At 41.8% G+C, this 22,772-nt stretch overlaps 3 protein-coding genes across 5 annotated transcripts in view; 1 reads left to right on the top strand and 2 right to left on the bottom strand.

Annotated features, from left to right (window-relative positions):
* Window positions 1-2,312, top strand: part of slc16a4 (solute carrier family 16 member 4) — a 31,796-nt gene extending 29,484 nt beyond the window's left edge. For all 3 annotated transcript variants that reach the window (XM_015967742.3, XM_015967744.3, XM_070544640.1), the window contains 2 exons: window positions 128-221; window positions 1,881-2,312. In XM_015967742.3, coding sequence (XP_015823228.3) covers window positions 128-221; window positions 1,881-2,089 — 303 coding nt within the window. In that variant the 3' untranslated portion in view covers window positions 2,090-2,312. The remainder of the gene's footprint in view (window positions 1-127; window positions 222-1,880) is intronic.
* A 7,425-nt stretch (window positions 2,313-9,737) lies between these two features.
* Window positions 9,738-12,637, bottom strand: rbm15 (RNA binding motif protein 15). Its single transcript, XM_015967741.3, has one exon. It carries the CDS (start codon window positions 12,489-12,491, stop codon window positions 9,942-9,944), a length of 2,550 nt encoding a protein of 849 aa, XP_015823227.3. The 5' UTR covers window positions 12,492-12,637; the 3' UTR covers window positions 9,738-9,941.
* A 4,390-nt stretch (window positions 12,638-17,027) lies between these two features.
* Window positions 17,028-22,548, bottom strand: alx3 (ALX homeobox 3). The gene is made up of 4 exons (XM_015967740.3): window positions 22,156-22,548; window positions 18,001-18,275; window positions 17,761-17,886; window positions 17,028-17,678 (listed from the first exon to the last, which is right to left on the bottom strand). The coding sequence occupies exons 1-4, from the start codon at window positions 22,499-22,501 to the stop codon at window positions 17,331-17,333; spliced, it is 1,095 nt and encodes a 364-aa protein (XP_015823226.3). The 5' UTR covers window positions 22,502-22,548; the 3' UTR covers window positions 17,028-17,330.
* Window positions 22,549-22,772: the final 224 nt, after the last annotated feature.

Genomic DNA, 22,772 nt, shown 5'->3' on the forward strand with positions numbered 1-22,772 from the left:
TGTTTGCAATATTCAGTCAGTGGTACGGTACATGCTAATCACTGTGTGGAGGTTTAGGATTTTACTACACTTAAAACACTTCCAGATGAATGTGTGTTATTATTTTTCTTTTTTTCGTGCCTTGCAGGTGGATCTGGTTGGTTCTGAGAAGCTGAACAACTCCATGGGCTTCTCCATGTTCTTTGTGGGGTTAGGGTGCCTCACTGGGCCTCCTTTGGCAGGTGAGCGGACCAGTTCTTGGAAAACCTTCAAGAGTTATGAATGTGCCGACCCAAATGTACACAAACCCATCCATGAATGTGCATGTGCTGGACGGGGGCCATGATGTTTCCTGTCTGGATTTGTTATGCAACAGCGAGGAAGAGCTGGTGTTTGTTAGACATATACATGAATTCCTAAGAATAAAGCCTCTGTGCAGAAACGTAAAGCGCAGACACAGAAAACATACCAAAGACAGACATTCGGTGCATGGGTTACTGGGTCAGACCCTCAGAATAACACTACTGCATGCACGCCGGAGGGCTCGCAGTACCTAACTGGTGGCTGTTTCTAATCTGGGATCAGTTTTCTGTTACCAAATTTCTCAGAGGATATATATGTAAACATTTATGTCTCCTCCAGGCTCTCTAAAAAAAGGTAACAGTAATACAAGTCTTGCAGCGACACCTGATCTGGCAAAACCGTCTTTACAGTAATATGAGCATGATGACCACAGCCGTGAGTTGAGTTTTTACATATCCAGGTACTTTTAGGAGAGTCATACTTCCTGGTAACATTTGGCTCCACTTAAAGGCAGCAAGGCCTCAAACATTTAGCCTGTGTTCAGTCGTTCCCTCGGGGAAGCTTATGGGAGGGAGTGATGATGTAGGGCCTCTTTAGGGTGGTACAGAAATATCCAGCAGCTCTGTTTACCTGTTCTGCTACAGAAAACACTGCATGATTTGACAGTTCTCAACTTGTTTCATTCTTCCTGCCTGTGTAGTAAACAGTTAGCTGTCAGTCAGAAGAAGTGTCATCAGTCTGTTGCTTACTTCATCTGTCCCCGTTGTGTTTAATCTGTGAAGTGATGGCATTTATCAGTCAAAGCAGCTAGATTATGAAATAATCCTGAGTGCTTGGATGCACCAGAGGTGCTACATCCTGCTGCCGCACACACACACACACACACGCACACACACACACACACACACACACACACACATATATATATATATATAAAATAAATGGAAGCGTACAAACCAAAGAGCTGTCCACCAGAGTAAAACTTTTTTAACAAAATCTTTAAAATAATATTAATTTATTTGGTCATTTTAAGAAGTTCATATTTAATTTACATAACTATTAAAAAATTGAGAACCTAAATGCCTGCAACTATAAATGGCACGTATAATATAAGAAATGGAACAACATGAAAAAGTTTAGAAAATAAAGTATAAGTGTAAAAAAAGATGATATTTTTAAAAATGTCCTGCAAACATTTTATTCTCAGTGCATGAGTTTAAATCACAGAGTAACTGTTTTTAGTTTATTTTACAAAAAGTTGCTCTATTGTATATTTTATTCTTGCAATCGATGCTAATGAGCATCAGAAATGCTGATAACTCTCAAGATCCCAAATCTGACATCATAAACACATTTTCACCGTGGAAAAAGGAAAAGCTTTTCTCCGAGGCCAAAGACTATTTTTAGAAACCGTTATTGGTTCCAGAACTTGTGCAACCAAATATTAATAACTGGAGCCAAGAAGGTATTGAGCGTGAACTTTCTGTTTGTTTAATTTAAATCAACATAGAAATGGCTTGTTGCAAATTTGAACACTTTGAAGTTTTCAGCTTATAATTGAATAGACTTGAGTTTCACACCTGGTTTCTGTTTCGTAGGGTTCCTTTACGACTACACGCAGACGTATGACTGTTCTTTCTACTTGGCGGGGCTCTGCTATCTACTTTCCTCCCTCTCCTTGTTCATGGAGCCGTTTGCTCAGCGTTGGCAGGCCAGGAACATACTATCCCAGAACACCAGAGCAGAAAGCAGCTGCAGGATTAATGGCTGCTTCACCCCGGACCCCCTGCAGAACGGCGCTGTGTAACCAAGACCTTCCATCTTGAACCAGCATGCTCACGGCCGCAGGTCTGCAAGTGTCTGGGCTCAGAAATGCAGCCTCAAGTCGGGGACTTGGACCATAAACTAGCAACACAGTAACGCGTGAACATGAAATGGTCAAATAAACGTTTCAATACGAAAAATCCTTGAAGCCAAAATTCCTGTGCTCTGCAGAACACTGACTTTCTGAACACAGGTACAACTGATAACTGCAGATGTAATTTATTGAAGGAAAAGTGGAATATTTTTCCCGAATGCAACAATAAAACTGCACTGACTTTGCAGCAACATCTCACTGCACAATAAGCAGCTGGGAGCCGAGCTTCCACTGGTTCAACGGCATTAATAGAAGCACATATCCACAAGGACGTACTCTGCACCTGATGTCTTGAAACGCCTTTTTGTAAACCTGTTCTCACTGTTATGCACTTTGGGCCAAGTTATGACGATGTGGCATGACTCCTCCTTTGACCGTTCCCTGGCAGGTAATCAGATTACTGAGCAAACATGTCACTGACACCTGCTCCCTTGTCACAGTGTGTAATTTTATATATGAAGCCAAAAAACTCTTAACTTCCATTCATGAACTGATTATATGGGCATGAGCTGGCATTGACCTTGAGCTCATTTCATCTTTACACAGATAAAAACGAACTGGTCGGGTTTTATAACACTTCTGGTTCAGACTTTTAGATTCTCTTCTGATGGTTTATCCTTTATTTTTGCTATTTTCTCCCAACTTAGGCTAAATTAACACTTTTTATTCACCGTTTTCCTCTTTTCTGGAATCATGTTTGAGGTTTTATCCCCTGTGACTTTTATAAATGCAGCCGTTTAAAGTTAAGATCTGAGCTGAGCCGTCTTTGACACCGGCCAAGGCCTGACCTGACGTTTTTGCGTACAGTAACTCTCACCAGCCCTCTACATGTCAACATTCCTGCTTTCAGCTCTTATTTTTAAACCGACACTGAAACTGCCTCAACATGTAGGGGTCAGCAGGAGCACCTGACACTTTAACTGATTTTTACTCCTTAAATAGCATTTGAACCACTTTAAATGGCAAAAAACAAACATCTCTCACTACTTATACACCGACATATTTACTTTGTAACTGCATATAAACCTTATTGCACATTATGGATGTAAGTCAGGTTCTTGAACCTTCAGGTTTCGACCCTCAGCTGCTGGCATTTCTCACACTTAGATGATCCAAAGTAACTCATTATTTCAAGTTCATCCAACATGTGGCCTCTTTGCCTGAAATCCTCCACACATGCGTGAGTCTCTAAATGTGAGGAAACAGTGGAGTAAATGCAAATTTCCCCTGTCACATTGAGCGGTTCTATGTGAGTGCACACTCATTTGGTTTATTTTCCAGCCCATGAGGGGGGAGGTGCTGTTTCAGTTGTGCTTTCTAAGAAGTCTGGCCAGAGCAGCGGGGCTTCCTGTGAGATTTTGTGTCATTTTGTGACCTTGTTGTGTGTAAATCTGACCAGTTGTGCCGAACACGTGCCGCCAGCCATCAGGACTGCAGCCCAGACTACACAGAGCTGGGACGCACCTAGCGGAAGTGCGTATCAACATGTTACTGCGTTTATATTAGGGAGTTTGTTGGTTCTTGAATCTTTTTTTTTATATCTGAGGGTTTTGTTTGTTGTTTTGTTCTTTTTCAAAAAGTTCTTCAGTTTTCACAGCTGCCTTACTAGGTGATGTGTCTTTTACTAACTCTCCTGTCTTTTCAACCAAAGATCACTTTAGACCCCCCCCCCCCCCCCCAGCAGACAGCTGCTGTTTTATTATGCTGCCCTCTTGTGGCTGAAAAAGGCTCCTACTGTAAGAATGCAGCTTCAATTAGTACCAAATTATTCCCCCTCAGCTGCTTTGCACAATACTGAGCGAGGCTCTTTGTATTGTTTCTCTAAAGAGTCATGCACAACAGCTTTTTTGGCTCACGAGTTGCGTTCACTACCAGTGTGCTTTTGTGATTTGGGGCCACTGAAGCTTTTGCATCAGAAAAAGTCTTTTTATAAAAAAACAAACTTGATGCTTTAAAGTTGACATGGTTATGGATCATTTAGCTTGTTTTCATGAACTTTATGTTTGAGCATCATTTTGGTACAAACTCAAACGCCACTGATAAAGAACGTTTTAATTGAGTGCCTTTTTGTGGCATTTGATTGTTTTTGTTTGTTTTAGCGTATTCATGGGGGAAGTACCAATTGGTCTTTAGATGATAAGATCTATTCTGCTCCAAAACTTTATTAATACGCCTTTCAAAAGTGCACAGGTCAGATGTAATAAAATGATTTGTGACTCAGGTTGTTTTTGTGTGTTTCTGACAACTCAGAAAGAAAAGCACACCTTTTGCAGTAAATCAAACTAACTTTATTGACAACTTAAAAAACAAACAGTTCCTTACATGCAATGTTGACTTTAGTAATACAAAATTACTTGTTACATGATTTCTCTTAAATCCATTTTAAGACATGGAGCAAAGATAGTAAGAATAAAGAAGTTACTTACTGGCACTCCAGGAGGCGCTGAAGTGGAAACAGATGAGGTTCAGATGATCTCTGAGGAAAGAAAAATAAAAACGTTTCACTAAAGCAGGTTCAAATAAAAACACACTATCCACAGCTTTCTTCTGTTTCAGACGGATGTTAGCACTGATGTTACGGTTTGTGTCGTGATTTAGAAAAGGCCACATGAAATTTGCACCAGATTTCAATAAATATGCGCAAAAAATAAACATCCAAACTAAATGTTTTCTTTATCATAAAAGGCTATAAACAAAATTTGACTTTCACTAATAAACTCAATATAAATATTCAGATTTATGAGTTTTTTTATTGGGTTTCAGTCAGGGTCCTGCTGAATATTTTCATTTGTACCTCCCACTGTCCTAAAGGTTGTGACCCTGTGAGGAAAGTTGACCGTTGAGCAGGATTGATGGTTTATCACTCAGGTCCATGTGGCAGAGGTGAGGAGTGAGCACCACTTCACCCCTGTCACGCTGACCTCAAGGGATAAACCATCAATCCTGCTCAACGGTCAACTTTCCTCGCAGGGTCACCCATAACGACAGTGGGAGGGTTAAATTAAAAAGCTCAGAAATCTCAGACTTAAAAAACTTCCTTATTTAAAGACTTAATATCTGTCATCTCACACTTTCACCAAAATCCAATTCAAGCAGTGTTGAAGAGTTTTCAAGATTTATTATATGTGATTAAATCATTTTAATTTAGTGTCAGGTTCATTCTCATATTCAGTAGCTTTTTCAATGATTTCAGCAACTATGAGAACCCTGTAATCTGGATTATTTTAGATAACAATTACCTAAAGTGTACCACATTTGACCTCCTTTACTGTTGTGTCAGCTCTCATTGATGTTGGGATGAACAGATGTTACAGTGACCTCACCTCTTTAGTAACACATTAGATTACAGTTTGAGTTTAAATGACAAGTCTGGTAAATGACCTGCTATGTAAATAAAATAGCATTGTTGTAGCTGTGCGACATCGTGTTACAAAGGAAAAAGCTAAAAGTCAGCAGCTTAATCTTAAACACACAACAGGTGCGGTGGTGTCCAGTCTTATTCCTACACACTTTAGTTGTTGCTTCTACTCCATCACACCTGATTTAGTAGCTAAATTACCCATTTAACTTCTGCCTAGCTTGTTTAATCACCAACGGATTCAAATCTCCAGCATGAAGGATGGCGGCCGTTAAAGACACCACCTGCTTTAATGTTTCTGCAAGTAAAAACAGATTATATTGTTTTAACTCAACCATGTGCAGAACTTCTAGCGAGTGTGTTTGTGTGCTAGAAACGTTGTAATTGAAAATAAAAGTAGAAACAGATCTAGTTTTCTAAATAGTGGAGATGTTTTAACAGTTCAGGTTAATAAAAGTGAATCATGGTGAAATAAACAGATTTGACAAAACACCCCAAATATATCAGGTTATTAGTTTTTTAGCCGTAAAGAAACCTTTTAGGGCTTTTATAACAAGATGTCTTTTTATTCTAATAACATTTTACTTTGGGGTTAGAAGTTGATTCCTTGAATTCAGTAAATTTGAGCTGATGTGCAAAAGTTTACGTTTATGTTTAAATTCTGGTGGATATGGAATAAAACCACACTTTATTATCTCAAAGGTGTCAAATCAAAGTGATGGTCACTGTTTAGCTCATGCTGCTCCGGACAAATGGAAAACAGCTGGAAATTTTAGAGTCAATCTGTTGCACTCAGCAAAGTATTTCCATGTAAAACGGCTAAAACTCTCTTTTTAGTTTATCAGTTAAAATATAATATACCCAAGATCTGTTTTATAGTTAAACAAACTAGCTAACCTGAATGATATTATTTAAATGTACTCAATTTTTAGGCAAAGCAACGCTGTATGCGGTGAGAGAGAGAGATGCTAATGTGGTGGTTTTGGATGATGTGGTGCTGTGACTGATACTCACCACGACCGCCTAAGCCACCGACACAGTCATGGCTGGCAGTTTAGTGCATCTTACTCACCACCGTCCTGTCCCTGTACAGCAGTCACACCAAGTCCTGGACTAGAGGACAGGGCAGAAGACGATCCAAGACACTTCTCTCAACAAATCCCTGAATCTGTTTTCACAACTAAAACTTTCTTTTCTATCAAGAGGCCTTAAACTCGGAGCAGGGAGCTGATAAACAGGTCTTCAGTGATGGTGTCCACCGAGTGGATCCCTTCCAGTCATGGTGAAAACAAGTCAACAGTGCAGGTCTCAGACGGGGACAGGACACAGCTTCAGAGCAGCAAACGCTCTGCTTTCTCTCATCTCCTCGGAGAGGACTCAATCAGAGGAGAGGACAAACACAGGCACATCCTTTCTCCTGACACGAAGGCAGATCAGATCATAACTGGGCAAAGTATGAAAGGTAAACCAGCCCAAATCAGTGGTTCAGCTGAGCCTCTTCAGAGAGACTGTATGAACTAGACTTTTCAGAGATGTCACCCGCAATCTCCTCAGTGGAGTGTATGTGTGTGTGGCCGCCGGTGAGCTTCCCTCGCCTCCTTCCTATTCAGAACTGGGATCAAAGCAAGGGAAACCTTCAACGATCAAAGAAGGAAACAGGATATTGCCATGCTGCTTGCTCCGCCCCCTTTTCCTCCTCAGCATGCACCACTGTGCGCCACCGCTTTCCTGCTGCAAACTGGATTTTGCCCACAAACGTGAGCAGCTCCTCGATCCTGATTGTGCGTTTGCGTGCCAGAAGGAGCAGTTGAAGTAATTTCTGAAGAGCAAACTCAAAACGAAACCCAGGTCTCTCTTCTCTGGAGCTAAACAACTTGCAAATCGTCTCCCCTCTTGCGAGCAGAAACAAAATTTCAAGTGACAGCTCCACGTGAAACACAATAAGGCATCGCAGCTTGCTTCTTCAACTCACTTCCACCGAAGAAACAGTTTTCCCTTCAAATGAACAATTTATTGATAAACGGTCACACTAAGTGCCCAAATGCACTTGCAGTTACGTGAACAGCTTCGCATGGGCACAACGCGTTTTCCTTCCCCATGACATCAAAGCGTACATTTTTCCACTTAAACAGAAGTCATCACAGGTGCAGATGGGATACACAACTTAAAAGCTGCCTCACAAACACTAAGGTGCCTTTTTCCACAGAAGGTTTGCAGCTCTGCATTCGTCTCCTCAGAAGTCCAAAGTCTCAGTGGACGAGATGTTCACACGAACAAGCACATCGGTTTTCAGTACACATGAAATGAAAACTCAGGAAAATAGAACAGAGCATGAAAAATGTACAGCGACTAAAACCAGGCCAGGAAAGAGTGGCGGGCATAAGAGAATTACTGTTAAATTTACGCTTTAGCTCCATGTTTACTGTTAAAACAACTCTACACTGCAAAAAATGTTTTTCAACTAAGACTTGTTTTAGATGTTTAAATCTGTAAAAGCAACGCTAAATTCAGTTAAATATGATCAAACTTTCTTGTTTTGAGAAAAAAAATGTCTTCCAACGGTACGTTAGAATTCTTAAAGCTAGCAACTAAATCTAACAGATTTACCCCATTAGCAGATATTTAACTCACAAATTTTTAAATCATATTTAAGGACATTTTGTGCTATTTTTTGCAGATAGACTTTTTATTTCTTTTTAGACTATAAATAGGATAAAATGTCAAAAACAATGTTTGTTTTTACTTATTTGAAAATCATTTTTTGCAGTGTAAAACCATAAACCCAGCTGTTTTTTGTTTACTTTTTAACACCCGTTTACTGATTTTAAATACCTTTATCACTGGGGGAAAACTAGTTTTAAGAAAATAAAACAAACTTTAGATATCAGCACAAAAACTTAAGCTTTTCACACATTAGTACTTCACTTTTATATAGATAGCAATGTAGAATCATCTCTAACCCACAGGAAGGCCTTAAATCTGATAAGTGTGTTTACTGTATCATGTTAAGAGACTCGTCTCTCTCCTAGAATCTAACATATGCAGCGTTTCACACATAGATGCTGAAATGAGGTGGAACTCCTAACAATGACTGAAACGAATCATAAATTAACACAAATGTAAGTTACTGAAATGAAGGGCACGTTTCTAAAGGTTTCCTTCACTTTGCAAAATTGGACAAAAGCAGACAAAAGTTAGGTTAATCAAAATAACTAAAAACAATTCTTTTCCAGTAAATCCCACTTCGTTTAAACTTGATGACATTTTACTGAGAAAGATAAATATGTGGGGGTAGAACATTTAACATGTGGTTGATTTACTGGAGAAGAGATGTTTGACACACCTGAACGTCAAATTTCACCCTTTTTCCCGCCAGCAACAGACCACTTAGGACTCAAAAACCTTAAAAAAAACAACCTCAGTTTGGAGAAATGGAGATTATTTCTGACCATACTGACAAGGCGCAGGTTGAGGTGAAAGTGGGTAATACAATCTGTAAACTTCTATCTCCAAAATTTAAAAGCGATGCTCATTTTTACTTGAAAGCGCTAAAGGTAGCTGCTGCTCTTTGAACTCCAATTAACCACAGAATCAGATGTAAATAACGACACAACACAGCTGATGAAAGTGTCGAAATGTATAAAATAATGTTTGCAGCAATGCACGTTAGTCATATCCTCGTAGTGACTAGCCATTAGCACATCAGTCCTGCCATAACTAACCCGTTTCTCCAAACTGAGGTTATTTCAAAGAGCTTGTTTACAACAGGTAAGATGCTAATTGTTCATAACCTTTCCATGGAAAACCACTTCAAAAGATCTGAAGTTAAAACTGTCATGCTCACCTGTTATTTTTGGTGACATTAGCTTAGCACAAGACTGCTAACTACAGGCCTGTTTCCATTAAACGTGTAGGACGTTAAAACCATATCAGCACCAGTACAGACTGGTGTGATACAACCACCCAAAAACAAGCATGACCTTTTGAGACAGCTTTGTGAGAAGGATCCAACACTGATAACACGTGGTCTCGTTCGACTGGAAGTGTTTCTGAGGAAAACCCTTTGAAACTGGCAAAGATAATATTTTAAACTTGTAAATTAACCAAATTATTTCTACAAAACAAGATTAAAACTGAACTTCAAAGATATCACCTAAAACTATAACAACTCTACAGCAGGTTAGTGACTGTAAGCTATTTACTTTGCCTGCTAAAAGTTCATTTCAAAAAAATAAATAATCTTTGAGTTTTAAAGCACTATTTGTCCTTCTAGTGGATGACATGGACGCTCAGAAATCAACTACTGAACCCAGAGATGCAGAACACACAGCATGCAATATTTACTGACATACAGCAATTTTTTTTTATTCCACCATGGTCACTTCATGATGCGCCTCGAACCACAATCATGACCAAATAGTCCTCTTTGCTTTTTGCTAGAGCTTTTGCTGAAGAATCCAAGAACTGCTGGGAGAAATCACAGGGAGGAAAAGCATGAAGAACCCCCATGTTGTCTTTATCTCTGCTGCCCCCTACAGGCAGGCTGATGACCCCAGCAGCTTTCTTTTGGTTGAGGTAGGACACCAGGTTGCGGAGTGGACGTTGGGTTGAAGCTGCAGAGTCCGAGGACGCGTCCTCTGTGGTTCCAGGAACAGCCAACAGGATGGCGTAGCCGCTTGGACCTGCAACTTTGATGCGCCGCGACACCTCGTCGAGCTTGGGCTGGTCCAGGCGGAGACGCTGTGTGATCTTCAACTCGCTCAACTGCCTCCCTGAAGTGCTGTCGACGAGCAGGTCATTGGCTACGTTGTGGTCACCCTCCAGCAGGTGCATGTTGGCTGGGAAGTTGCTGTTCTTCAGGAGAAGCATGCCGTGCCAAGCTAGGCTGAGTTTAGTCCCATCCGACTTGGATGGCTGGCCTCCCTTGAAGCTGCTTTCAGAGCGTTCTCTTTTGTTTGACCCTTTGCTGCCATCGCCCGCCTTTCTCTTTCGTTCACCAGTTGCTGAAATAGTGCAGCTTAGGGATGCTTTGTCTGGGAGACTCTGGCTTTTTGGCCTTCTCTCAGTCCCGCCTCTTTCCAGGCTACTGAGACGTTCTCGTGCCGGAGAGGCTCTCTCGCCCCGCACGGGGCGCTCTGAGTCACTGAAACGTCCTCCATCTCTGCTGCTGCCCCCAGGACTGCCATCTGGAGAGGCCCTTCTCCGCCGTACTGTCCTCTCAGTGCTGTCAGGAGAAAGGTCGAGATGACGTCCGTCCTCCAGCACACGCCGTTTGCGTGCAGGTTCTCGTCCCTGCAGCTCTCGTTCCAAAGACCAGGGCTCTCGGGTTCTCCGTTCTCGTTCCAAATGTTCCAGAGGCTCAAAGGGTGATGCCCGAACCCGCTCACGAATAGCTGGGTTGGGCCACTCGGCGCCAGGAAAGAGTTCTCTGTCTCTAAAGTGAAGCGGGGGTGGAGTCCGATCTCTGACGCGGAGAGGTTCTGGAGTGGCCCGGTGGAGAAATGACTCAGCAACAATATCAAATGGTGCTATGGGGAGAGGCTGAAGGAACTGCTGCTGGTATCGATGATCAGTGTCTGCAAAGTCCACCCGGAGTCTTCTCTCTGGTCCGCCCAGAGGGAAACCCCTCATATGTGCCCAAGCTGCTTGTGCAGCATCTAAGCTTTCGTACTGAATGTAGGCCCAAGTGTCGCCTTTTCTGTAGTCTATGGTCCTTATGGTGCCAAAACGATCAAACTCTCTGGCTAAGGCAGCTAAAGGAACCCAGGGGCCCAGACCTCCCACCCACAAGCGTGTAGTGGGCATGGCTTTCCCATAACCTATTTTTATGGGGTTGCGGCCAACTATTTTGCCAGACATGCTAAGTTTGGCACGGTGAGCCATGTCAAGGTTCTCAAATTTCAGAAATCCATAGGTGCTGGTCTGACCTCGTATAGATCTCTTAATGTCCACTTCTGTGATGACCCCAAACCTGTCAAACGCCCTCCTCAGGTCTGCTTCTGTAACTGTGATGTCCAGGTTGCCTAAAAACAACGTCCTGTTGGCTCTTTGGTCATCTTCTGGAGATATAAAATCCTCCTCACGAAAAGCAGCCCGCTCTGCGATGAAAGCTGGACGCGTCCTGGCTTCAAACAGGGAAAACTCCCGGTCCCGTTCCAGCTCTCTGGGCAGAGGGGGCGGCGGGGGAGGAGGGAGCCGCCCCAGAGCCAGCTGCTGCAGCCGGTAGTCCCTGTAGCCCAGCCCGGTGGGCGAGATGGGTCTCTGCAAATGTCTGTGGCTCTGAGCAGCGCTGTACAAGTCCCTCTCCACCGGAGAGCGGCTCCTCCTCCGGTTGATGTAGACCGCTTCGATCTTCAGCGGCCGGTCGTAGAGCACCAGCCGGCCTCGGGCGTGCTTAGCAGCTCTGGCGTCCTCCGACTTTCTGAAATTCACAAACGCGATCCGCTCGTCGTTGCTGCGGCTGATCTTAACGCTCACGTCGCCAAATTTCTTGAATTCGTGAAACAGCCCGTCTTCTATGTCCTCGTCGCTCAGCTGAGTGCCGAGGTCGCTGATCTTCAGCGTTTTGTACTCACTCTCGGCGCTGAGCGGCTGGACCCGCTGCTCCACCCGCGACGTGGTCCTCGGTGAGGCTAAATCCAGAGTCAAACTCAGGCTGTGGTTTTTCCCCACGGAGCCAGCAGCAGCAGACTGACAGCTGTGGTTGTTTCCAGTCCGACCGTGACCATCGAAGTCTCTGTCTCTTTTCTCGCCGAGAAGACTCCGTCTCATTGAGCCACTGTCACTTTTGGCTGAAGTATTCCCGTTGTTACTCCCACTGGAAACCGACAGAGCCCCCATTTTCTTACTGGTCGGGTGGCATCCTCCCCTCTCTCGAATATCGTCCACGGCCCGGGAGCGTTTTTTAATCGGCGACCGCTCTTTACCCTTCATTTCTGCCCGGGCGGAGTCGACCCCTGCGCTACTGGGACGCTTCTCACAGCTACTTCTGTGAAAGAGGGCAGAAATGTACTGAAATAATAAACGGATTAATTCACTGACCCTGCGGCAAAACAACAACAGTCGCCATTTTGTTAAGATTAGCGTGAAGGTCCGCCTCCTTCACTCTGATTGGCTGAAAGGTGGGCGGAAGCTTTAGTCACTCCTGTCAATCACTCCGCTACTGTCACAAAAAGAAAAATGCATGTTTGTGTTTAAATAGGGGATTGTTTGATGTATGCGAATTAGTTCCTAGTAAAAACGCTGCTCATCTTTAATTAGCTCTTCTTTTTTAATTAGCTTTTCTTTTTTTACTCAAATCTAAAGACAAAAATTATTTAAAGACATTTATTGATGTGAGATAAATTCAGGCTACTGCTGCACTAGTATGGTTCAGATTTAGTAATATTAATTTTAACACCAGAACTTTTCTGGAGGTAAAAACATTTTTTCACTGTGAAATTAACCTTGAAACGGTCTCAACAACACCACACGGTGGCAGCATTTGAGCATTTATTTGAGTTCCTGAAACCAGAACAAAAACTGTTGTTTTTATTGTGTTTTAGCTCCTATTACATATTGGTGAAGTTTAGCATCTGAGAGGAAGTATACATTAGAATTAGTGTTATGCGTACCACGTGGTGTTATTTGTTCTTCATAAAATAATATAATCACCCTTTTTACCTTTAAATGATGTTCTCTGCCACTGCAGTTATTATAATAATAATAATAATAATAATAATAATAATAATAATAATAGCCTTCATTGTCATTGTACAGGATACAACGAAATTGGAGTGCCACTCCCTTTGTGCACAATACAATAATACTTATAAATATAAAAGGTCCCCTAAAACAAAACAATAGTAAGTACAATATGTACCGAATAGCACAATATATACAGAATAGCAGCTAAAATATTAAGTATAAAATGGCATTAGAATAGCAGCAATAATAGTTGACGTTGACCTTGACGGGTCGCTAAGCAGTTTTAATTGTTTTATGCTTATTTACTATAGAGATCGCCCTGGGAAAGAAGCTATCCCTGAATCTGTTTGAACTGGTTTTATGTGGCCTGTACCATCGACCTGATGGTAATAGTTGAAAGACGTGATTGCTGGGGTGAGATTGGTCCTTGATGATATTACTCGCTCTGCTGAGGTACCGAGAGTTTGCAATGACCTCCAGGCTGGACAGAGAGCAGCCAGTGATCTTCTGGGCTGTGTTGATGACCCTCTGCAGTACTTTCCTGTCTGCAGCTGAGCACCCTGTGTACCATGCTGTTATGCTGTACGTTATGATGCTCTCTATGGTGGTTCTGTAGAAAGTCACCAGCAGCCTCTCCTTCAGGTTGTTCCTCCTGAGCACTCTCAGAAAGTGGAGATGCTGCTGGGCCTTTTTTTACCACTGCCGTGGTATTTGCGGTCCAGGAGAGATCGTCAGAGATCTGCACGCCCAAAAACCTCATAGAGTGTACCCTCTCCACACAATTCCCATGAATGTACAATGGGGCCGGGTCTGCTCTGCCCTTCCTGAAGTCGAATATAAGTTCTTTAGTTTTCGTGGTGTTCAGTTGTAGGTTATTCACAGAACACCACTCCGCCAGTCTGTTGACCTCATCTCTGTAGTCCGTCTCATCCCCCTTCGAGATGAGTCCGACCACAGAGGTATCATCCGCAAACTTTATAATGGTGTTTGAGAGACGGATATGGGGAGCAGTCGGATGTGTAGAGTGTAAACAGGAGTGGACTCAAAACACATCCTTGTGGAGCCCCGGTGCTGAGTGTGATGGTGCTGGACAGGTGTGGGCCGAGTCTGACAGACTGTGATCTATTTGTCAGAAAGTCCTTAATCCAGAGGCAGATGGGGGTGGAGAGTCCCAGGTGAGACATTTTCTGGACCAAGATCTCAGGGATTATGTGATTGAATGCTGAGCTGAAGTCCAGAAAGAGCATTCTCACATAGCTTCCTCTGTGCTCCAGGTGACTCAGCGCAGTGTGGAGCGTTATGGTGATAGCGTCCTTGGTGGATCTATTTGTCCTGTAGGCAAATTGATGGGGGTCCAAAGTGGGAGACAGACTGGCCCTAAAGTTAGTAAACTTTAGAGGGAAAATGATTAAGAATAATCTCTAGACGAGGCTAAAACTCTTGCTTCTGACTTTGGTGAACACCATGTGCATCTGTAACAGAGGACACGCAGTGCTGCCACATTGTTTAGCTTCCTGGATAATTTAAATACAGGGTCACGAAAGTTGCACATTGAGGCAAAGATAAATCCCGTTGAGATCAAAGCTCTGAGAACTGGTCTGCATGAAATTTAATGAGCATTAAATCATGTGTTCAGTCCAGTAATTGGGCTAAATGGTTTAATAACTTCCAGTTTCTTATTACAGTCTTCATATAACGACCCTGACATTAAAATGATGCATAACTTCCTCCAGCGTCAGGTTGCCTCAACATGTTTGACAAATCAGATCAAAGTTTTAAAACTGTTGTGTGTTTTTATACAGATTTAATCTAAAATCATAATTCCTTAATATGAGTTAATTGTTTCTAATAATAGGTAGTAATTATTTATCCAGTCTGTCATGTAAGTGTGGAAGATTTGAAACAAAAGTTTTTGCCAACGTGTGTGTGTGTGTGTGTGTGTGTGTGTGTGTGTGTGTGTGTGTGTGTGTGTGTGTGTGTGTGTGTGTGTGTGTGTGACCCACCAGCTCCTAAAGATGGCCTCGGTTCCTTCTCCCTCTGGACGGCTCTTCTTATCTTCTTATCTATTGCTCTTAATCTGGGATTTAATCATGGCGGACTTTGTGACTGTAGCGCATGCCGCCGTCTCCCAGGGCCTGGCTGGAATTTGAAGCTGTGGGTGTGGAAAGTGTTTCTGATGGGTTTGTGCATTCGTCAATTGGAAACACATGTTAGGGGCTCAGCTATGGCAGCCAATCCGCCCCGAGCATTGCTGTCATAAAGTGCAGCGAGCAAAAAGAAAAGGACAGTGTTCCTCTAAAAGCCTTATTGTCCAACTGTGCAACTTTTGTTTTATCAAGTCAGTTCATATTTTCGGTCTCAGACTGACATGTTTGCAGATTTAACATAAATATACTGCTATGTGGTCATTTAAACCAGATGAGATGGTACCATGCAGGTCAGTCTTTTAATCATTTGAGGTAAAGATGCAGCAAAGATAAACATAAGATTTTATAGTTTGATTTATGCATCCATCCATCCATCCGTTTTCAGCCGCTTATCCAGAGTCGGTCGCAGGGGCAGCAGCCTAAGCCGAGACGCCCAGACTTCCCTCTCCCCACTGGGTCAGCATTTCCAGGGGAATCCTAAGGCGTTCCGTTGCCAGCCGAGAGACATAGTCCCTCTAGCTTGTCCTGGGTCTTCCCTTGGGTCTCCTCCCAGTTGGACGTGCCCAGAAACCCTCACCAGGGAAGTATCCAGGAGGCATCCTGACCAAATGCCTGAGCCACCTCAACTGTTTCCTCTCAACATGGAGGAGCAGCGGGTCTACTCTGAGCCCCTCCCGGATGACCGAGTTTCTCGCCCTATCTCCAAAGGAGACCCCAGCCACCCTGCATAGATTTTGATTTATGCATGAAAAAGTAAAATTAGAAATATCTTATAAAACTCCCTTTTAGCTTATTTTTGCACTGCCACGTGGGTCTCTATTGCCTCTATAAAGACCCCAAGCGAGAAAATAATCTGTCCTTTCGTTTTCCATCAGTTTTTGGTTTTAGAAATTATGTGCCAACATTTTTTGCCTGAACCTTTCCAAAAGTCTCCATTTGTGATGTCACAAACAGGGAAATTAGAATAGAACCACCCCTCACAAAAGCTAATGCTGGAGGAGAAGAAGCTCTATTCGGAGCCTCTCCCGGATATTGGAGCTTCTCAGCCTATAGCAGCCTGAGGGGAAGGTGTGTGGGCATGGCCAGCTCTAGCCTGAAACCTCTCCTTCTGGAAGGTACTGATACTGTCAAGAATTAATCTGCTGAAATTGCTTGATGTAAGAGTGATTTTGTGCAAAGAACTTCATAAACGTAATTTGTATCAATCTGATTAAGAGAAAAGTCACAGCATGTCCCCTTCAAAGACAGAAAGCAGTATGCAAAATCTCAAGCACTTGAAACTTCTTTAGCAACGTGATTTGTTCTGAAACTGCTAAGTTAATCACTGATTATAATAAATAACTGCTGTAGCGTACAACTAATATTTTTACTTTACTTTTTCGCTTTTCCCAGATTAACCAATTCTTTGATCTTTTATTTTCCTGCACAGCAGATATATTTTTGTTTGCAACCAAAGCCTGCAAAGTATTTTCCCTCCCAACCACATTCCCAGCAACAAAACGTAAAACACAGATTTTTTTTCCCTCTCAAAGACCCATGTTGAGGCTATAATAATTCCAGCTGAGATTGTTCTTTTCTCTCATTTTTTTTAAATGTCCTGTCCCCAAAATAGGTTCCTACTGAGCCTGACAGCTGATGTGCATTGAAGCCTTTATTTCTAGTCAAACAGTAAATCACATAAAACATTGATTATTATGATAATTAGTTTTTTTACATGTTTAAATAGTTTTCCTCTTTGGTCTTAAGCGCTGTGAGATGAAACTAAAAGTTGGAAACAGGAATGTTATGTGCAGTTTTTTGGTGATCCAGGATTTTCTGGTGAAGTTGGTTTACATAAAATGTACAGAGGAAACATTTGAGTCATATTTCTGGGACTGTTATTGGAAACAGAATGCTTTGGCTCAGATGATGCATTAATGAGCAGTGGAGACGGTGGTGGTCATGTGGGCCAGGAGATGATGCTACCCGGCTCTTTGGCTTTCATCCGCAGGGCTACAAAGCCAGTTGGTTTGTAGTCTGCCTCTGGACCCTCAATGGAAGGGGGACCGAGACTCCCCGGAAAGCCGTGGAGCGAGTAGAGGCCGTTGATGCTGGGATGGTGAGGCGGGTGGTGGTGGTGTGGGTGGCCGGGCGATGTGGGCATGCCCATGAAGCCCTGCAGGTTGCTGTGGGGGTGAGAATATGGACTCATGCAGGATGAGGGGATGGAGTCAGCTCCCAGGACACAGCCAGCACCTGAGCCACTAGCTGCACCTGAGGCAGCACCTGGCCACAGGTTGCCCTGCATCTGCATGGATTCAGAGTTTCACAGAACATGAACGTGCAGACGTGACAGATTCAGGATCAGCATCAATAAGCCAGAGATCTACCTGGTATGCATCATGGCGAGGGAGAAGAGAAATGTCATAGGAGGCAGCAAAGTGGTTCCGAACTTCTTGGATCTTCCCATACCGTTCCCGCTTCCTCCACTTGGCTCTGCGGTTCTGGAACCAGACCTTTACGAGAAGACAACAAGTCTCCATTAGCTCATAAACTCAGTTTTGCTTGAGTTTATAAAGAATGGGGCAATAAAACTCAAGAAGTGACATAATTTCCTGTCTGTAGCACACCTGAACCCTAGCCTCAGTGAGCTCCGTCCTCAGAGCCAGCTGCTCCCGGGCGTACACATCTGGGTAATGCGTCTTCTGAAACACCTTCTCCAGCTCCTCCAGCTGGAAGGTGCTGAAGGTGGTGCGGTTGCGTCTTTTCTTGTTCTTCCCAGATAAGTCGATGGAGTCGGCGATGGAGTCTCCTGGGAGGCTGCCGCCCGCCTCCTTCAGCTTCCCGCAGCAGTCTGTCCCAATCCCAGGATAGCCCATGGTTTTGAGAGCTCCTTTCTCTCTCACTGGGGAAAAACACACATTTAAGTATAACAGCTCTGTGCAAACTAATCATCATTTTCTCCTTATTTGGTATTTTGAAGATGCAAATTTTAAAATGTTGTCAATTTTGAATTATAATGAGTTTTGATTTAACTTTAAAATGAAGGACACCTCTTTATTACAAGACTCTATTATTACTTTTATTATTTCAAACCTCATCAAGAATCATTACTGTAAGAAGCCATGAGGTTTTTTTTTTTGTTAAATGCATCATGAATGCTAATCAGTACTTTATAAAGTGTTTCCAGCTTAATTTTTGTATTAATATTTATCTTTTTGTCTTTTAAAAACTATTCTTGTTGGTAGGTGGTATTTTTACATTTGAGTTTTGGTTGCAGCACCCAGACTCAGATTAGGGCCCATTCACTGAAATGTTTCAATTTTAATTCTCAGCAGTACAGTGATATTTTATTACAGATCTCTTACTGTTGTTTATTTGTTTTGATTTGTTTAGTTTAGTTTAGTTTTTGTTTTTGTTTCGTTTTGTTTTATTTTTTGTTTGGTTTGGTTGTTAGTGATCTTTATTGAGCTCTTGTTAATTGATAAATGACATTGATGAATGAGGTAATTACATGTTCATAGGTGCAGAGATGCACATTCAACCACAAACCTGAAGATTATTCATGCTCAGATTTCTATTTTATCTAAAATATAAACAGATTATCTCAGAGTTGGAAACCTAGTCTTTTCCCGTCAAGTTAAACAACCCAACAATCAACCTCAGATTTTCACTGCCATACTATACTAAAGTTCCACTTTTGTGGTTTTACTTTAATTTCCTAATTTTTTCTGTCCTGCAATATATGCTGTGATAATGTTGTGCTGAATCTAACCAGAATCTAACAGGATGTTACGTAAAATGTTTGCTTGTGTTTCAACTTTCCCACTGTCCTAATGGGTGTGACCCCGCGATGAAATTTGACTATTGAGCAGGATTGATGGTTTATTCCTTGTGTCCACGTGGCAGGGGTGAGGAGTGAGCACCACCTCACCCCTGCCACGTGGACCTCAAGGGATAAACCATCAATCCTGCTCAATGGTCAAATTTCCTCGTGGGGCCACACCCATTAGGACAGTGGGAGGGTTAATTAACAAATTCAAACTGCTAGAATAATAAATATGAGACATAACAACAATTAAGCAGAAAACGTAAAGTATTATCACCACAACTTTAAAAGATTAGAAGATGTATCACTTAGATATTTTGATTTACATAATAAATATAATTTTTACCCACTGACCTGTTTTATTAAGAGAAACGTTCTCCTTCCTGTTAACAGACCCTGGGAAGGCCGGCTCCCTCCTGCAGTGTTTGGATGTTGTTGTCTGGATTCATTAGGTTTCACTCTGAACTCCAGAACAAATCTACTTCATCTCTCTCCAAACACTCGCACTCTCATGGGGGAAGCTGAAACACTTTGCAATCCTCTTAATATAATTTTGAGCCCAACAGAAAACATTTCTGGTTGCAACATTCATTTCCTCGTGTCCATTAGAGACCACCTTACACCATATCCTGAAAACGTTCTCAGCCGCAAACAGGGCCTCAGGACAATGAGCAGATTTTAGCTTGTAGAGCGCTCACATCCGCTCTGCCTCCAACACAGAAACTGGAGATCTTTGTCAAATGTAGAAGGGATTGATTCAGCAGGGAGAAGAGTTTGGCCTAAAAATGTGTTGTACTTGATGGGCATGCAGGCCCGCTCTGTGTGAGCATTTAGCTATCGGCACAGTAATTAAATATCAGCAAATGAAGTTTAGAATTTGTTTTATAAATTAGACTCTTACTGTCTCATGAAGTTGCTCTGCATGAGGGCTAGCGTTGGTGCATGCAGACACCTAAATGCAGGAAAATGTGGTGATTTTATTCTTGCAAAGACAAAAATAGAAAAATTAATATTGCAACATATTGCAGAGTTTAACGCTACTGTTTTAAACCTGTTCAACGTCAATATGTCGTTTCTGTTTAGTGAGAAGCAGAAATCTGAGAAGTTTAGCTTTTTTTAAAGACACACTTTGTGTTTATGTGAATAAAAAACATATAGCATCATAAAATATACTACCACCAGGAGTTAAGTGCCTGCACCGTAATAGGCAGGTTGTAGGTTCGAGCGCCACTCAGTCTGTTGCTGTCGTTGTGTCCTTGGGCAAGACACTCAACCCACCATGCCTGCTGGTGGTGGTCGGAGGGACCGGTGGCGCCTGTGTACGGCAGACTTGCCTCTGTCAGTGTGCCCCAGGGCAGCTGTTGGCTACAATGTAGCTCACCAGGGTGTGGATGTTTGTGAGCGGGTGAATGTGTTATAAAGCGCCTTGGGGGGTTCCAGGACTCTAGAAGGTGCCATATCAAATACAGGCCATTTACCATAAAATATATGTATATAAAAAACATAATGTATCATTTTTATATTTAAATCATATATAATAAAATAAGGCATTGATTGAGTTTAGTTTTGTTTAAACTTGAAATTTGTTACATTTTAATGTCTGAAGTGAATAAAAGGAAAAAGTGCAAAGACATTTTTTTCAGTAAAAGGTTATTTTACATGATCTGCTCCACTGTTAAAAAATAATATTCATTAAAAACATTACACAACATTTTTGTTGTTATTTGTAGTATAATAAAAAATCTATTTAAATGCAACATTATGTTGAAATATATTTTAGGTGGTTTGTTATAAATAATGTAAACTAAACCTGAATTTAAGGATAAAACAGGTCAAAGTATAATATTACTACTACTACTACTACTACTACTACTACTACTCCTACTACTACTACTACTAAATAATAATAATAATAATAATAATAATAATAATAATAATAATAATAATAATAATAAAGATGTACAAGCCCAAACAAACACAAACAATTAGAACCAGTTCAGGACACCAAAATCTTTGATGATTTTTTAATAATTTACACAATAACCCCTAATCAGCGTTTATAAAACTGGAGCACTTATGGGTCATAATAGAGAGGATCCATTCCTTCCTAAGCTGAGTTTGTTGGAAATTTTAAGTTTTACATGATTATCAAGTCGAACTATATCATTAAAATTATTTAGCTGTTTTTGGCCTTGATTTGAGTTGTGTTTATTATTATTATTGCTGTTGTTATTATTATTATTATTACTGTTATTATTATTATAGACTCAGAAATTACAAAGACTTTATCAGGATTGATATCCTGTTGTTTTACAGAATCATCTGGACCAAGAAACAGAGAAAGAGCAAATTCAGCCAGGTACAACACACACACAACAACAACAACAACACACACACGCACACACACACACACACACACACACACACACACACACACACACACACACACACACACACACACACACACACGGGTGCAACATTATTCTTATAACAAAAACTTTTCATTTTGAAAGTTTTAAACGTCGGTCTTCTAAAGTTTTTTTTAGCAACATTTGAAGAGAGAGCATAAAAATCCTCCAAAACCTAAAATTAAATCTGTGTTTGACTGATAGGAGTTTGTATGAAATTAATTTTACTGCAGGAATATTTTTCTTTTATTTTGCATCAAAAATAATTAATCAGTAAACATTACTTTGCCCCAATGTTGTCTAAAACACTTTTCAAAACCAAATTATCATAAGTGACTTATCACATTTTCATTTTCTCATTCCTCCAGCTGGATTTGTTAATTTTTTTAAATCGGATCTCAGAATGAAACGTTTGTCGGGATGTTTTCATTTAAACATAAGTAAAACTCTAACATAAACAGGGAATCAAAAGTAGCATCCAACGCTTTATTTTATTATTTTATTTTATTATTTATTTATTTATTTATTTTTATTATGACTAAACTCACCCTCTGAGCTGCTCTCATAAAACACCTCCTTGCCGTTAATCGCCGCCTTTTGCTCCTGGTTTAAAGAGTCCATGAACTTGTTGTGCTTGGGCGGAGAACCGGGCGGGTTCGCCGGCGAAGAGCCGTGCGTAAAGTCGACCACAACATCACCGAACCTGCCCATGGCCGCTGCGTAAAGATCCCCGCGGAGGCGGTGCGGGAGAGGAGGAAGGTGAGACGGCTTCTGCAGCTCGTTGCAGGGGAGAAAGGTACCGGTACCGGATCCGACGTGGTCCATGCTAGGAGAGTTGGTCGGTGTCCTCCCGCTGTTTTGCGCATTAAAGGACAAACAGCTGTCCGTCTCCATCCGAACTAGCCAAGAGGCAGCAGAGACAACAGCGACTGGCCGCTGCGCGCGAGAGCGGCGGAGTGAGAGATTTGTTTTTACTGTTCTTGTCAAGTGGGTGGGATTTACCCGTGAAACGTGTGTGTGTGTGTGTGTGTGTGTGTGTGTGTGTGTGTGTGTGTGTGTGTGTGTGTGTGTGTGTGTGTGTGTGTGTGTGTGTGTGTGTGTGTGTGTGTGTGTTATAATCCACCAAAATTCAATCAACCGCGGTTTTGTTCTAGTTAACCATTTA

The sequence above is a fragment of the Nothobranchius furzeri genome, chromosome 15 (genome assembly GCF_043380555.1).
Source record: "Nothobranchius furzeri strain GRZ-AD chromosome 15, NfurGRZ-RIMD1, whole genome shotgun sequence".
NCBI classification, from domain to species: Eukaryota; Metazoa; Chordata; class Actinopteri; order Cyprinodontiformes; family Nothobranchiidae; genus Nothobranchius; species Nothobranchius furzeri.

Bases quoted from the DNA above. Each gene is read 5' to 3' on its own strand.
- rbm15 (XM_015967741.3), bottom strand. From the start codon at position 12,491: ATGAAGGGTAAAGAGCGGTCGCCGATTAAAAAACGCTCCCGGGCCGTG.
- alx3 (XM_015967740.3), bottom strand. From the start codon at position 22,501: ATGGAGACGGACAGCTGTTTGTCCTTTAATGCGCAAAACAGCGGGAGG. The intron at 18,276-22,155 runs GTGAGTTTAGTC...GTTTTTCCCCAG, and splicing joins TTATGAGAGCAGCTCAGAGG to TGAGAGAGAAAGGAGCTCTC. The intron at 17,887-18,000 runs GTGTGCTACAGA...CTTCTCGTAAAG, and splicing joins TCACTGAGGCTAGGGTTCAG to GTCTGGTTCCAGAACCGCAG.